The sequence below is a fragment of the Bufo gargarizans genome, chromosome 6 (assembly GCF_014858855.1).
Source record: "Bufo gargarizans isolate SCDJY-AF-19 chromosome 6, ASM1485885v1, whole genome shotgun sequence".
NCBI classification, from domain to species: domain Eukaryota; kingdom Metazoa; phylum Chordata; class Amphibia; order Anura; family Bufonidae; genus Bufo; species Bufo gargarizans.
Genome location: NC_058085.1, coordinates 224,820,874 through 224,835,920, shown reverse-complemented (window position 1 = coordinate 224,835,920; position 15,047 = coordinate 224,820,874). Strand labels below are relative to the sequence as shown.

Sequence of the window (15,047 nt, the reverse complement as noted above, 5' to 3'; positions counted from 1 at the left end):
CACATGATTGGATGTAAAGAAAGTTCAACCCCTCCTATATCAACTGTTGCTCTTCTGACATTAAACAGAGTGAATTTGAACAAGGCACATGTTTGTCATTCATTCACCCTCCTGGTACCAGAAAGACTTAATCCAAGCTTGCTGCCGAGATCATTTACAGGGACACTAAGGTAAAGGGGTCCGTATATATAGTGCCCAACAGGGCTCAATACTGGAAAATAATTGATCAGTTTTATCCTAATGCATTCTGAATGGAGATCAATCTGTTCAGGATGCATCAGGAGGTCTTCAGTTCAGTCTTTTTGACTTTTCAGGACGAAGATAATACTGCAGTATGCTGCGGTTTCATCTCTGGCCAAAAAAACTGAACACTTAGGCTACTTTCACACTAGCGTTCGATCGGATCCGTTCTGAACGGATCCGATCATATTAATGCAGACGGAGGCTCCGTTCAGAACGGATCCGTCTGCATTATATTGGCAAAAAAAAAGCTAAGTGTGAAATTAGCCTGAGCGGATCCGTCCAGACTTTTACATTGAAAGTCAATGGGGGACGGATCCGCTTGAAGATTGAGCCATATTGTGGCATCTTCAAACGGATCCGTCCCCATTGACTTACATTGTAAGTCTGGACGGATCCGCATGGCCAGGCGGACACCCGAACGCTGCAAGCAGCGTTCAGGTGTCCGCCTGCTGAGCGGAGCGGAGGCTGAATGCCGCCAGACTGATGCAGTCTGAGCGGATCCGCATCCATTCAGACTGCATCAGGGCTGGACGGAAGCGTTCGGGTCCGCTCGTGAGCCCCTTCAAACGGAGCCCACGAGCGGACAGCCGAACGCTAGTGTGAAACTAGCCTTACCTGACTGCATTTTTTTTCCCCCACAGGAATGTATTAGTGCCGGATCCAGCATTCAAATTGCCGCATTGAAGGACCCGGTATGCGGGTAAGAAGAAAAAAAAAATACCTGATCCGTTTTGCCAAATAAGGGTACTTTCACGCTAGCATTTTTCTTTTCCGGCACCGAGTTCCGTCAAAAGGGCTCAATGCCGGAAAAGAGCTGATCAGGTATATCCCCATGCATTCTGAATATTGAGTAATCCATTCAGGATACATCAGGATGTCTTCAGTTCAGTCATTTTGACTGATCAGGCAAAAGATGAAACCGTAGCATGCTGCAGTTTTATCTCCGGTGAAAAAAACTGAAGACTTTTTGCCGGATGACACCAGATCTGGCATTTCAATGCATTTTTCTGACTGATCAGACATTTTTAAGAATGATCAGGATCCTAATCAGTCTTACTAATGCCATCAGTTGGCATACGTTTTGCCGGATCCGGCAGGCAGTTCTGACGACGTTTACATACAGTTTGCATGATCAGGCAGGCAGTCCAGGCAACGGGACTGCCTGCCGGAATCAAACAACGCAAGTGGGAAAGTACCCTAATAAATAAAGAAAACAGTGTGTAGATACCGGACAGTATGGTGGTGGCAGGTAATAAAGAGAACAACGTGTAGATAGCGGACAGTGTGGTGGTGCCAGGTAGAAAGTGAGGAAAATACGGTAGATACAAAGTGGCAAGATTTAGCAAAACTGGTGCAAAGGAAAACTGTATAAGTTGCCCATAGCAACCTATCAAATCAACCCTATTCTTTTCCAAAAGAGCTCTGAAAAATGAGGTTGAAGCTAATTGGTTTCTATGAGCAACTAAGTCAGCTTTCCTTTGCATAAGTTTTAATAAATCTCCCCCAATATGTCAACAGAAAAAACAAAATTGAGAACTGTAGCCCAGGTAGTGACAGGTAATAAGTAAGGAGTATACTGTAGCTACTTGTCAGGATAGTGATGGCAGGAGACAATTGAAAAGAACACTACATGGAGGTCAGGATAGTGGTAAGGTAAGAAGGAGGAGGACCGGGAAGATACAGGACAGCGAGTACAGTAAGAGTTCAGCAGATACAGGACAATGGCGGCCAGTAACAGGTGAGGAGAACAGTGTAGATATAGATCAGGATAGTTGTGGCAGGCAATAAGTGAGGAGAACATTTTACATAAGGTCAGGATGATGGCAAGGAAAGATTGAGGTGGACAGTGTAGATGCAGAATAATGGTGGTGGTAGGTAATAAGCAGGGACAACACTGTAGATACAAGATGGTAGTGGGAAGTAAAACGTGAGCAGTGCTCCAGACTAAAAAAAAAAAAAAAAACAGATCGGCGTAGGGTTGTTTCGATACCAAAATTTTGATTCGCTTTCATCACCATAAAAAAGTATTGCGATACTCAATAACACGCAAAAAAAATTTAAATAAATAAAAGACGGGTGCATTTCGCATTTTATGAAACGTTTGGCCCATAATAACAAAGTTGTCACTGTGATTTCGTAGTAAAGAGATCATAGAGAGGCAATGTTAATGCTCCGTGCTTCTTCTGTCCGCAGCGGGTCTTGGCTCTCATTCACGCACGGCATCCGCTTGTGTCAAACAGCCCTAAGGGCCAGGTCATTTTTTGAAAAACTGACCACTGTAAATTTATGTGGTGATTCTTTGACTTATCCAGGCCATTTTGAGATTGTTTTTCGTCACATATTGTACTTTAAATTTGGTATTTGTAAAATTTGTTATACCCAAAAAAAGAGCACATTTTTTAGTTTTAATTTCTCTAATTCTATAATACATAGTAATACCTCCAATAAATAGTTATTACTTCACATTCCCCATATGTCTTGTTTGGATCATTTTGAGAATGACATTACATTTTTTGGGGCTGTTACAAGGCTTAGAGGTTTAGAAGCAAATCTAGAAATTTTTCTGAAACTTTTCAAAAACCCACTTTTAAAAAGTACCAGTTCAGGTCTAATGTCACTATGTGAGTGAGGCATAATAAAAACCACCAAAAAATGACCCCCCCCCCCCCCCCCCCCCCCAAGGTATTCAAAACGAATTTTACAAATGTCGTTAACCCTTTAGGTGTTACACAAGATTTAATGGAAAATAGAGATACAACTTCAAAATTTCACTTTTTGGGCAGATTTTCCATTTAAATAATTTTTTTCCAGTTACAAAGCAAGGGTTAACCGCCAAACAAAACTTAATATTTATGGCTCTGATTCAGTTGTTTACAGAAACACCCCATATGTGGTCGTAAACTGCTGTACGGGCACACAGCAGACCGCAGAAGGAAAGGAATGCCATACGGTTTTTGGAAGGCAGATTTTGCTGGACTGGTTTTTTGACACCATGTCCCATTTGAAGCCCCCCCCCCCCCCCCGATGCACCACTAGAGTAGAAACTCCCAAAAAGTGACCCCATTTTAGAAACTACAGGATAGGGTGGCAGTTTAGTTGGTACTAGTTTAGGGTACATAGGATACTATTTTTTTTATTTATGCAAGTTTTACACAACGAAAAAATATCATGTTTTAGTGTTTCCATAGTCTGAGAGCCATAGTTTTTTTCAGTTTTTGGGCGATTATCTTGGGTAGGGTATGATTTTTGCGGGATGAGATGACGGTTTGATTGGCACTATTTTGGGGTGCATATGACTTTTTGATCGCTTGCTATTACACTTTTTGTGATGTAAGGTGACAAAAAAGCCTTTTTTTTTTACACCATTATTTAGGTTTGTTCACCTGAGGTCATGTGATATTTTTTTAGAGCAGGTTATACCCAATATGTATACTTTTTTAAATTTACTTAAGTTTTACACAATAACAGCTTTTTTAAAACAAAAAAAAATGATGCGTCTCCATATTCTGATCCATAGTTTTTGTTATTTTTTGGTCTTAGGCAGGGGCTCATTTTTTGCGGGATGAGGCGACTAGATTGGTACTATTTTGGTGGGCATACGCCCTTTTGCTCGCTTACTGTTGGTTTATTTAGTACAGTTTTTATTTTTACGGTGTTCACCTGAGGGGTTAGGTCATGTGATATGTTTATAGAGCTGGTCAATAGGGACGGTATGGTTTTATTTTTTTTAACTTCATTTGAGGGAAATCACGTGTTGTTTTTTTTTCCACTTAGTTTTTTGTCCCACTTTGGGACTTTTGGGGGTCTGATCCCCTTTACAATGCATTCCAATACTTCTGTATTGGAATGCATTGGCTGTATGAGTAATACAGTGTGTATTACTCATACAGCTTCCGGCCTGTGAGATCCAGGGGGACCGCTGAAGATGCGGTCACGTGACAAACCTGCCTCTGGATATATACATAACCATGGATTTATCCGTTTTATTCATTTTCTATTGAATAAAACATTCGTTTTTAAGAAAATAAGTAGCTAAGCCCTCTAGGTGCCCTTTAGCTTATTCCTAGTGCTATTTCCTATTTTAATAAATCTAGTATGATCTGCCTTAGGCTGCTTTCACACTAGCGTTCGGGTGTCCGCTCGTGAGCTCCGTTTGAAGGGGCTCACGAGCGGACCCGAACGCAGCCGTCCAGCCCTGATGCAGTCTGAATGGATGCGGATCCGCTCAGACTGCATCAGTCTGGCGGCGTTCAGCCTCCGCTCCGCTCGCCTCCGCACGGACAGGCGGACAGCTGAACGCTGCTTGCAGCGTTCGGGTGTCCGCCTGGCCGTGCGGATCCGTCCAGACTTACAATGTAAGTCAATGGGGACGGATCCGTTTGAAGATGCCACAATGTGGCTCAATCTTCAAGCGGATCCGTCCCCCATGGCGTTCAGCCTCCGCTCCGCTCGCCTCCGCACGGACAGGCGGACAGCTGAACGCTGCTTGCAGCGTTCGGGTGTCCGCCTGGCCGTGCGGATCCGTCCAGACTTACAATGTAAGTCAATGGGGACGGATCCGTTTGAAGATGCCACAATGTGGCTCAATCTTCAAGCGGATCCGTCCCCCATTGACTTTACATTGAAAGTCTGGACGGATCCGTCCCAGGCTATTTTCACACTTTAGCTTTTTTTTGCTAATATAATGCAGACGGATCTGTTCTGAACGGAGCCTCCGTCTGCATTATTATGAGCGGATCCGTTCAGAACGGATCCGCCCGAACGCTAGTGTGAAAGTAGCCTTAGGCTACTGCTACTTTCACACTAGCGTTCGGGCGGATCCGTTCTGAACGGATCCGCTCATAATAATGCAGACGGAGGCTCCGTTCAAAACGGATCCGTCTGCATTATTTTTAGCATATAACAGCTAAGTGTGAAAATAGCCTCGTACGGATCCGTCCAGACTTTCAATGTAAAGTCAATGGGGGACGGATCCGCTTGAAGATTGAGCCACATTGTGGCATCTTCAAACGGATCCGTCCCCATTGACTTACATTGTAAGTCTGGACGGATCCGCACGCCTCCGCACGGCCAGGCGGACACCCGAACGCTGCAAGCAGCGTTCAGCTGTCCGCGCGGAGGCGAGCGGAGGCTGAACGCCGCCAGACTGATGCAGTCTGAGCGGATCCGCTCCATTCAGACTGCATCAGGGCTGGACGGCTGCGTTCGGGTCCGCTCGTGAGCTCCTTCAAACGGAGCTCACGAGCGGACCAGCGAACGCTAGTGTGAAAGGAGCCTTAGAATGACACCTGGGGGCAACCCCTCCCCCTTTTTTTGGGGTGTTTCCTATGGACCACTGGCTACCCGTTTACTATTTATGTTGTAAAACCTGATGAAGGGGAATTGTTTATCCCTGAAACACATTGATTTATGTTTGTACGCCATCTTTTAATAAATAATTTTATTTGATCATCAAGACCATCTTGACCAGTGGTTTTTGCACCTGAGCAGAATTTCCTCTGCTACTCAAGCCCTGGCTGCCATGGTAACCTCCTTGCTGCTGTGTGCACAGGGCAGCAGGGACAGTGTAAGATCCTATTCACTCTAATAGAGCTCTATTAGAGTGAATAGGACAAGGGATTAAAAGATCCCAGGATCTAGCCCCTAAGGGGGAGGGGAGGGGGGCATTGTTATTAACCCCTTAAGGACTCAGCCCTATTTCACCTTAAGGACTTGGCCATTTTTTGCAAATCTGACCACTGTCACTTTAAGTGGTGATAACTTTAAAACGCTTTGACTTATCCAGGCCATTCTGAGATTGTTTTTTCATCACATATTGTACTTCATGACACTAGCAAAATGAAGTAAAAAAGTTGTAAAAAATGAAGTTTGCATTAAAAAAAATAACCAAATTTACCAAAAATTTTGAAAAATTTGCAAATTTCAAAGTTTGTTTCTCTACTTCTGTAATACATAGTAATACCCCCAAAAATTGTGATGGCTTTACATTCCCCATATGTCTACTTCATGTTCGACTTATTTTTGGAATGATATTTTATTTTTTGGGGATGTTACAAGGTTTAGAACTTTAGAAGCAAATATTGAAATTTTTCAGAAATTTACAAAAACCCAATTTTTAGGGACCACTACAGCTCTGAAGTCACTTTGTGAGGCTTACATGAATGAAACCATCCAAAAATGACCCCATTCTATAAACTACACCCCTCAAGGTATTCAAAACTGATTTTAGGTGTTGCACAAGAGTTATTGGCAAATGGGGATGAAATTTGAGAATTTCATTTTTTCGCCTAATTTTCCATTTTAACCAATTTTTTCCACTAACAAAGCAAGGGTTAACAGCCAAACAAGACTGTATCTTTATTACCCTGACTGTCGTTTACAGAAACACCCCATATGTGGCCGTAAACTACTGTACGGCCACACAGCGGGGCGTAGAGTGAAAGGTGCGCCGTTTGGATTTTGGAAGGCAGATTTTGCTGGACTGGTTTATTTACACCATGTCCCATTTGAAGCCCCCTAATGCACCCCTAGAGTAGAAACTCCCTAAAAGTGACCCCATCTAAGAAACTACACCCCTCAAGGTATTCAAAACTGATTTTACAAACTTTGTTAACCCTTTAGGTGTTGCACAAGATTTAATAGAAAATAGAGATACAATTTCAAAATTTCATTTGGCAGATTTTTTTTTTTTATATTTTTTTTCAAGTAACAAAGCAAGGGCTAACAGCCAAACAAAACTCAATATTTATGGCCCTGATTCTGTAGTTTACAGAAACACCCCATATGTGGTTGTAAACCGCTGTACGGGCACACGGCAGGGCGCAGAAGGAAAGGAATGCCATACGGTTTTTGGAAGGCAGATTTTGCTGGACTGGTTTTTTTGACACCATGTCCCATTTGAAGCCCCCCTGATGCACCCCTAGAGTAGAAACTCCAAAAAAGTGACCCCATTTTAGAAACTACGGGATAGGGTGACAGTTTTGTTTGTACTAGTTTAGGGTACATATGATTTTTGGTTGCTCTATATTACACTTTGTGCGGCAAGGTAACAAGAAATAGCTTTTTTGGCACCGTTTTTTTTTTTTTTTTTACACAACATTCATCTGAAAGGTTAGATCATGTGGTAATGTTATAGAGCAGGTTGTCACAGTAGCGGCGATACCCAATATGTATACAATTTTCTTTATTTAAGTAAGTTTTACACAATGATTTCATTTTTTAAACAAAAAGTTTTATTGTCTCCATAGCCTAAGAGCCATAGTTTTTTCAGTTTTTGGGCGATTATCTTAAGTAGGGTCTCATTTTTTGCGGGATGAGATGGCTGTTTTATTGGCACTATTTTGGGGCGCATCCAACTTTTTGATCGCTTGCTATTGCACTTTTTGTGACGCAAGATGACAAAAAATGGCTTTTTTAAAACAGTTTTTTTTGTTTTGTTTTTTACGGTGGTCACCTTAACTCATGTGATATTTTTATAGAGCCGGTCGATACGGACACAGCGATATCCAATATGTATACTTTTTTTTATTTATGTAAGTTTTACACAATGATTTCATTTTTGAAACAAAAAAAAATAATCATGTTTTAGTGTTTCCATAGTCTAAGAGCCATAGTTTTTTCAGTTTTTGGGCGATTATCTTGGGTAGGGTCTCATATTTTGCGGGATGAGATGACGGTTTGATTGGCCCTATTTTGGCGTACATGCAACTTTTTTAATCACTTTTATTACCATTTTTGGGAAGTAAGGTGGGCAAAATTTAAATTTTCTCATAGTTTTTAATTTTTTGGGCGTTCACCGTGCGGGGAAAGTAACATGACCGTTTTATAGATCAGGTCGTTACGGACGCGGTGATACCAAACATGCGTAGGGAATTTAATTTTTTTTCATTTTTAACCAGTGATGAATGTTTCTTGATTTTCACTTTTTTTTTCCACTTTCTTTTTTACCCAGACCCACTTGGTTCTTGAAGATCCAGTGGGTCTGATGTCTGTATAATACAGTACACTATATATTGTACTGTATTTACTTACACTTTGTCTGAACAGATCTATGCCTTTACTTTAGCACAGATCTGTTCAGCACCATGTACAGCAGGACGCCCGAGAAGGCGTCCTGTTGCCATGGGAACCTTCCCCGCCTGTGAAGTTGTGGCCACAACTTCGCAGACGGGGGAAGGGTAAGGACTGGGGCTCCCTCCCTCTGTCACCCTATCCTGTCGGGGGGCTGCAAGGGCACAGCAGCCCCCCGATGGGAGAGGGAGGGAGCCACATCTTACTGTTAACTCTTTCCATACAGCGGACCGTCTATACCAGAGTGTCAGCAATGTGCTGACACTCAGGTATACCACTGTACACCAACGATTATTCGGCGGGAGGGGGATCGCGATCCCGCCTGCCGCACCGCCCGCCTCCTGCACCACCCCCCCAGCACCACCTGCCGCCATAAAACCATCCAGGGGTGCAGGGGTGGTGGGCATTTTGAACTCTCATTCAGCCAAAAGCGCAGCAAACCGCAGGTCTGAATTGACCTGCGGTTTGCTGCGATCGCCGATTGGGGGGGGGGGGGGGGGGGGGGGGTTGGGGGGGTCCCAGCGTTGTGACAGGATGCCGGCATCCTGTGCGGATTAACCCCAGGAGTGCCGCAATCTCACTTTAAACTCATAACGTACCGGTATGTCATGGGTCCCTAAGGGGTTAAATAAACAAAACAAAAAAAGTTAAAAAAAAAGATACACCAAAATACTATAAATCACCCCCTTTCCCACTTTTACATATAAAATATATAAACAAATAAAGAATTACATATCGCCAAGCACGAAAAGTCCAAAATATAAAAAAATCTCTTATGCGGTGAATACTGTAATCTTTTACAGTATTCAACGCATAAGAGATTTTTTTATATTTTTTAAAAGAAAAGAAAAAATGCGAGATTCACTATTTTTTGGTCACCTTGTCCCCCCCAAAAAAATAGTATAGGACTGTTCTATTATGGGCCGGACGTTTCATAAAATGCGGAATGCCCGCGGCTTTTTTTGGCGTTTTATTTTTTCACGTGGTATCAAATGGTATCGAGTATCGCAATACTTTTTTATGGTATTGAAACAACCCTAAAGAGAGTAGTGCTATATTCTGCCTCTTCAAGGCCACACCAGCACGATGTTACAGTGATGACAACCCCTGCAGGATACTAACAGGACACTAATGATAATGGGGCTTGGATAAAGTGAAGCTTATCTCTCAGCCTCCATGAAACATCATTTCTAACTTCAGTTTGACATTTTCACTTGTGGGAGGGGCTTAGTTGTGTGCACTCTCCCAGTGACAACTATGTATAACCGCTATAAGAGTTGCACCAGGTATCAAAGTATTGATACCCAATCGATACTTTTAGACCTGGATTGATTGAATACCAGGTCTTACTATTTCACGATACTAGGCTGCACAGCCTAGTATCAGTTAGAGAACATGGCACGCGCTGCTCTCAGCATGCGCCATGTTCCCTTCAGCAGCACAGTGGAGAACGAGGGAGTCTCTCCCTCCCCACTGTGCCGCTGCCACAAATGTGGAGATAGCAGGGAGGAGGAGGTGAGGGGTCTGTGGCCACTGCGCCACCAATAAACGCAATTAACAGATTAATTCAAGTATAGGCAGCGGGTGCCAGCGGCGGTATCACAGACCCGGCCTCAACATGCGATCCGCAGCAATTAACAACAGAGTCAGGGATGCATGCAGCCACTCCATTTATTTCTACAGGAGTTCCAGCAATAGTGGAATACAGAGCTTGGTGATGTTTGGAACTCTGACCACCCTCTCTGTTCATTTTGGGGGGCTCCACGAGGTACTGGGTCTCCAGTCTCATGATCAGTGGGGGTCCCATCAATCAAAGAGTTATCCCTTATATTGTGGATAATGAATAACTTCACACAAACAGAATATCCCTTTAAGAATAGTACAATGTAGATACAGATTTATTGTGTCAGGTAGTGTTGAGCGAGTCAAAGTCCACTTGATCTCAATTTCAGGGAAAATTAGATTTGTCGCAAAGCCGAATTATCTCGTTGCTCGTGGTAATGAAACGATTTTCCCTGAATGGCGGTAAAAATAAAAGAGCTGGCCACCACCATCTTGATTGAAGATCCAGCACAAAATCTTGTGCGGCCCATGATGAAGAAGTCATCACGGGCCACACAAGAGTTCATGCTGGATCTTCAATCAAGATGGCGGTTGGCCAGCTCTTTGCGATCAAACGGATGAGGCAAGTATGTAATATTAAAATGTCAGACGCCACGATCAGCTATGAACGCGCCACCTGATGGGGTGCAATGACAGGGAGTGGCAAATACACCGTTCTGTCATTGAACCCACTACTTGTAAAGAAAAGTAATTTGTCACAAAGCAAATTTTCTTGCAAAAATTAAGTGAAGCAGCAAATCTCTAGTGTCAGGTACTCAGGGAGAAGTACATGGCACATAGACCCCAATTTATCAAGACTTGGGTGTGCTACGTTGTAGAGGTGGGCGATATAAATTTGTGCCACGATATGGATTTTGTGCATATCGCCGGACCACGATGTGACCACGGAGCGGTTGTGAAGATCGGTTACATGGCAGCCAGGAGTCACGCTACTAAAGTCCTGGCTGCCATGGTATGTTAGTGAGCAGCATTATACTCACGTGCGCCGTGGCCGCCGGTCGCTCCTTCTTCTGTCTGTGCGGCGCATTGCTAATGCTTAAAGCATTAGCAATGCGCCGCACAGACCTTTGATAAGAAGGAGCGCCCAGCGACCACGGCGCACGTGAGTATAATGTTGCTCACTAACATACCATGGCAGCCAGGAGGACTTCAGTAGCGTGACTCCTGGCTGCCATGGTAACCGATCGGAGCCCCAGCATTACACTGCTGGGACTCCGATCGGAACCGCCCACTGCCACCAATAATGGGGGGGGGGGGGGGGACCTTTGGCCACTGTCACCAATGATTAAAGTGGTTGTCCGGGATCAAACGTATTTTTTTTTTAAACGTCTTACTCCCCTTTAGTAGGCTAGTCTGTGTTTCCAAGATGGTTTTAGATAGCTTTCACATTGGAGCATGGCTCCTACAGTCCCCAACAGATTGTTTACATATCTGTTTATCTTTGCGATCAGTTCCTGCCGCACTGCACTGTGGGTCCCAGTGCAGCCCGGCATCTCCTGGTTTCTATTGTCTAACATCGCACCACTGCACCCCCCCTCATACATATTCATGCCTCCTGCACGTTGGCCACTCCTCCATCGATCCGCCCTCCCATACATATGCATCCTCCTGCCTCATATTCCTCCCCCATATGTACAGCCAATAAAGCTCCATGCCTAGTGATGTCATTGGACTGGAGGGGCGGGGCTTAGCACGATGTCGGCTGGCCTAGTTACCGCCCCTCTATCCTCCCTGCATAATTACCTAGGCTGCCTGTGACGTCACCGGACTGGAGGGGGCGGGGCTTAGTGCGATGTCAGCCGGCCTAGTTACCGCCCCTCCATCCTCCCTGCAAAATTACCTAGGCTGCCAGTGACGTCACCGGGCTCCCTGAGCAGCGGAAGAGGAGGCTTTGCTAGCCTGCCAGGGACCTGGTACGTCACTGAATACAAGAAAATACTCCCTTCTGGCCAAGAATTTACTGGATAAAACCTGGGCTTCAGAAATATGTTCAAAAGGTATGACATGCATGTTTGTAATGTGTATGTCAGTCTATTACTATTAGAACAATGTCCCCAATCCCGGACAACCCCTTTAATACTGGGGTGGGAGGGGGATGGGTTTGAATTAACAGAGGGGGATGATAAGAGGGAGAGGCTGGGGGGCGGACCAGAGGCTGGCTGTCATGGTCAGCTCCCTGCTGTTGTGTGCACACAGCACAGGGCAGCAGGGAGAGTGTAAAGTCCGTTTCACCCTAATAGAGATCTATTAGGGTGAATATGACAAGGGTTCTAGCCCTTAATGAGGCTAATAGTCATTTAATAAAAAGTAGAAAAAAAAAAAAAAGTTTAACCCTCCCAAATATAGAAAACAATATATTGCGATATATATATTGCACATGCTTAAAATTATATTGCAATATAGATTTTAGGCCATATCGCCCACCCCTACTACGTTGGTCTTGATAGGGTCTGCACCAACGTAGGAGGCATTTAATTTACAGCAGCTTCTGGCACAAATGATGACGAATTGTGTTGTGAAAGATGGCCCCACACCCTATCCTCACCACTCTTTTTTGGGAAACTGCCGAGGGGTGGCATGAAAACACCAGCTGCGACTATACTTAGTGAAAACTGGGTTTTGCTACTTTTTAACACCAAAAAACACAAATGCCACCAATGTTCACTGGATTTTCACAGACCCATAGCCTGCAATAGGCGCGCTTGGTCCATATCATGAAGCAAAGTAGTGCATGCCTCCATGATGTTAAACACCTGACGTGTGAACACAGATCAATGGGTACATTTGCTGGCCGTAGAAAATGTGGACTGCACATGAGGAGACCGTATGCTGACCATGGTCTCCGCACAAAGAACGCAGACCCGTCGTCTTCTAATTTGTTTGATCAAAGATCAGTTTTTCTACTAACCGTCATTACAAAGAAAGAAAGAAAAAAATAAAAATCACTGAGACATGAACTACTTTGGTCCATGATGTGGACTAACACGCTCATTGACGTGTATAGGGCTGTTAACTGTATTTGGTCCATTTTTCACTGATCACTGGTAGGAGATGCTCTGAAAATTAAAGGGGTTGCTCGGGTTCAGAGATTAACCTGGACAACCCCTTTCATTTTCAGCTAAGCAGTGTCCCTAAAATACAGATGGACACAGGGGCAGATTTTCCGAGGTGAATGAAGCCACGAGCGGCAGCGAGAGTACAGAAATGAAGCTAGAAGTTACCGGTAATATGACAGGAGGCCATTGCTGAGAACAAACCACCTCCGCTGGTAACCCTTAATGTAGTTGGTCCACTTGAAAAGCCATCCTTCTCGAGCTGAACCGGATGCGGAGCCTGAGGAGCTGCTGGAGCCTTCCTTGGGCGGTACCGGACCGGACCCAGGAGGCGGCGGGGCCGGGGGAAGCGGAGGAACAGATCCAGGACCCGGTCCGCTGTGTGGCAGAGCCGGGGGTGATAAGGACGGTGATACCAGACCGGAACCGGAAGCGGTGGAAGCCGCACGCACCTCCGCCATCAGGAGACACCGAGGCGGACGAGCCGAAACCGGTGCACCGGAACCAGAAGACACGTCATGGACTGATGGGTGTGCGTGGTAGAGGCGGAGTCTTAGGAGGAAGTCAGGTTAGTAGGACGGCGAGGGGTCGCGGCGAAGTCAGGAGGTAGGGAAATGGTTGTGACTAAATCCCATGACTGGGAGGGACCTGGTCCTCCCCAGTCATGGGATTTAGCCGGCTCTGCAGCAGGGTTGTGACTAAATCCCATGACTGGGAGGGACCTGGTCCTCCCCAGTCATGGGATTTAGCCGGCTCTGCAGCAGCTGTCTATTTCCCATGACTGGTAAGGACCTTTTGGCCCCCTAGTGGTGAGGTCCTCCCCAGTCATGGGATTTAGCCGGCTCATTTCTATATGAGCTGGCTAAATCCCATGACTCAGAAGGACCATCTCTATCTATTACATACTGAGAAGGTGACATGTAGGAGAGGTCCCTCTGAGTCATGGGATTTAGCCAGCTCATATAGAAACGACTATTTACCAGACTCCAGAAGGACCATCTCCATCTATTATATACTGAGAAGTGTCTTGTAGGAGAGGTCCCTCTGAGTGATGGGATTGAGCTGGCTCATATAGAAATGACTATTTCCTGGACTCCAGAAGGACCTTTTCTATCTATTACATACTGAGAAGGTGACATGTAGGAGAGGTCCCTCTGAGTGATGGCATTTAGCCAGCTGATATAGAAATGACTATTTCCTGGACTCCAGAAGGACCTTTTCTATCTATTACATACTGAGAAGGTGACATGTAGGAGAGGTCCCTCTGAGTCGTGGGATTTAGCCAGCTCCTATAGAAATGACTATTTCCTAGACTCCAGAAGGACCCTTTCTATCTATTACCTGAGAAGGTGACATGTAGGAGAGGTCCCTCTGAGTGATGGGATTTAGCCAGCTCCTATAGAAATGACTATTTCCCAGACTCCAGGAGGACCTTTTCTATCTATTACATACTGAGAAGGTGACATGTAGGAGAGGTCCCTCTGAGTCATGGGATTTTGCCAGCTCGTATAGAAATGACTATTTCCCAGACTCCAGGAGGACCTTTTCTATCTATTACATACTGAGAAGGTGACATGTAGGAGAGGTCCCTCTGAGTCATGGGATTTAGCCAGCTCATGTATAAATGACTATTTCCCAGACTCCAGAAGGACCTTTTCTATCTATTACATACTGAGAAGGTGACATGTAGGAGAGGTCCCTCTGAGTCATGGGATTTAGCCAGCTCCTATAGAAATGACTATTTCCTAGACTCCAGAAGGACACTTTCTATCTATTACCTGAAAAGGTGACATGTAGGAGAGGTCCCTCTGAGTGATGGCATTTAGCCAGCTCCTATAGAAATGACTATTTCCCAGACTCCAGGAGGACCTTTTCTATCTATTACATACTGAGAAGGTGACATGTAGGAGAGGTCCCTCTGAGTCATGGGATTTAGCCAGCTCATATAGAAACGACTATTTACCAGACTCCAGAAGGACCATCTCCATCTATTATATACTGAGAAGTGTCTTGTAGGAGAGGTCCCTCTGAGTGATGGGATTGAGCTGGCTCATATAG

General features: G+C 44.7%; 1 protein-coding gene across 1 annotated transcript in view; it reads right to left on the bottom strand.

Moving 5' to 3' along the window:
- The window catches only part of LOC122942438 (oxysterol binding protein), a 362,440-nt gene extending 348,910 nt beyond the window's left edge, over positions 1–13,530 (bottom strand). Inside the window, exon 1 of the mRNA XM_044300057.1 lies at positions 13,158–13,530. Within this exon, the coding sequence (XP_044155992.1) occupies positions 13,158–13,450 (293 nt within the window). The 5' untranslated portion in view covers positions 13,451–13,530. The remainder of the gene's footprint in view (positions 1–13,157) is intronic.
- Positions 13,531–15,047: the final 1,517 nt, after the last annotated feature.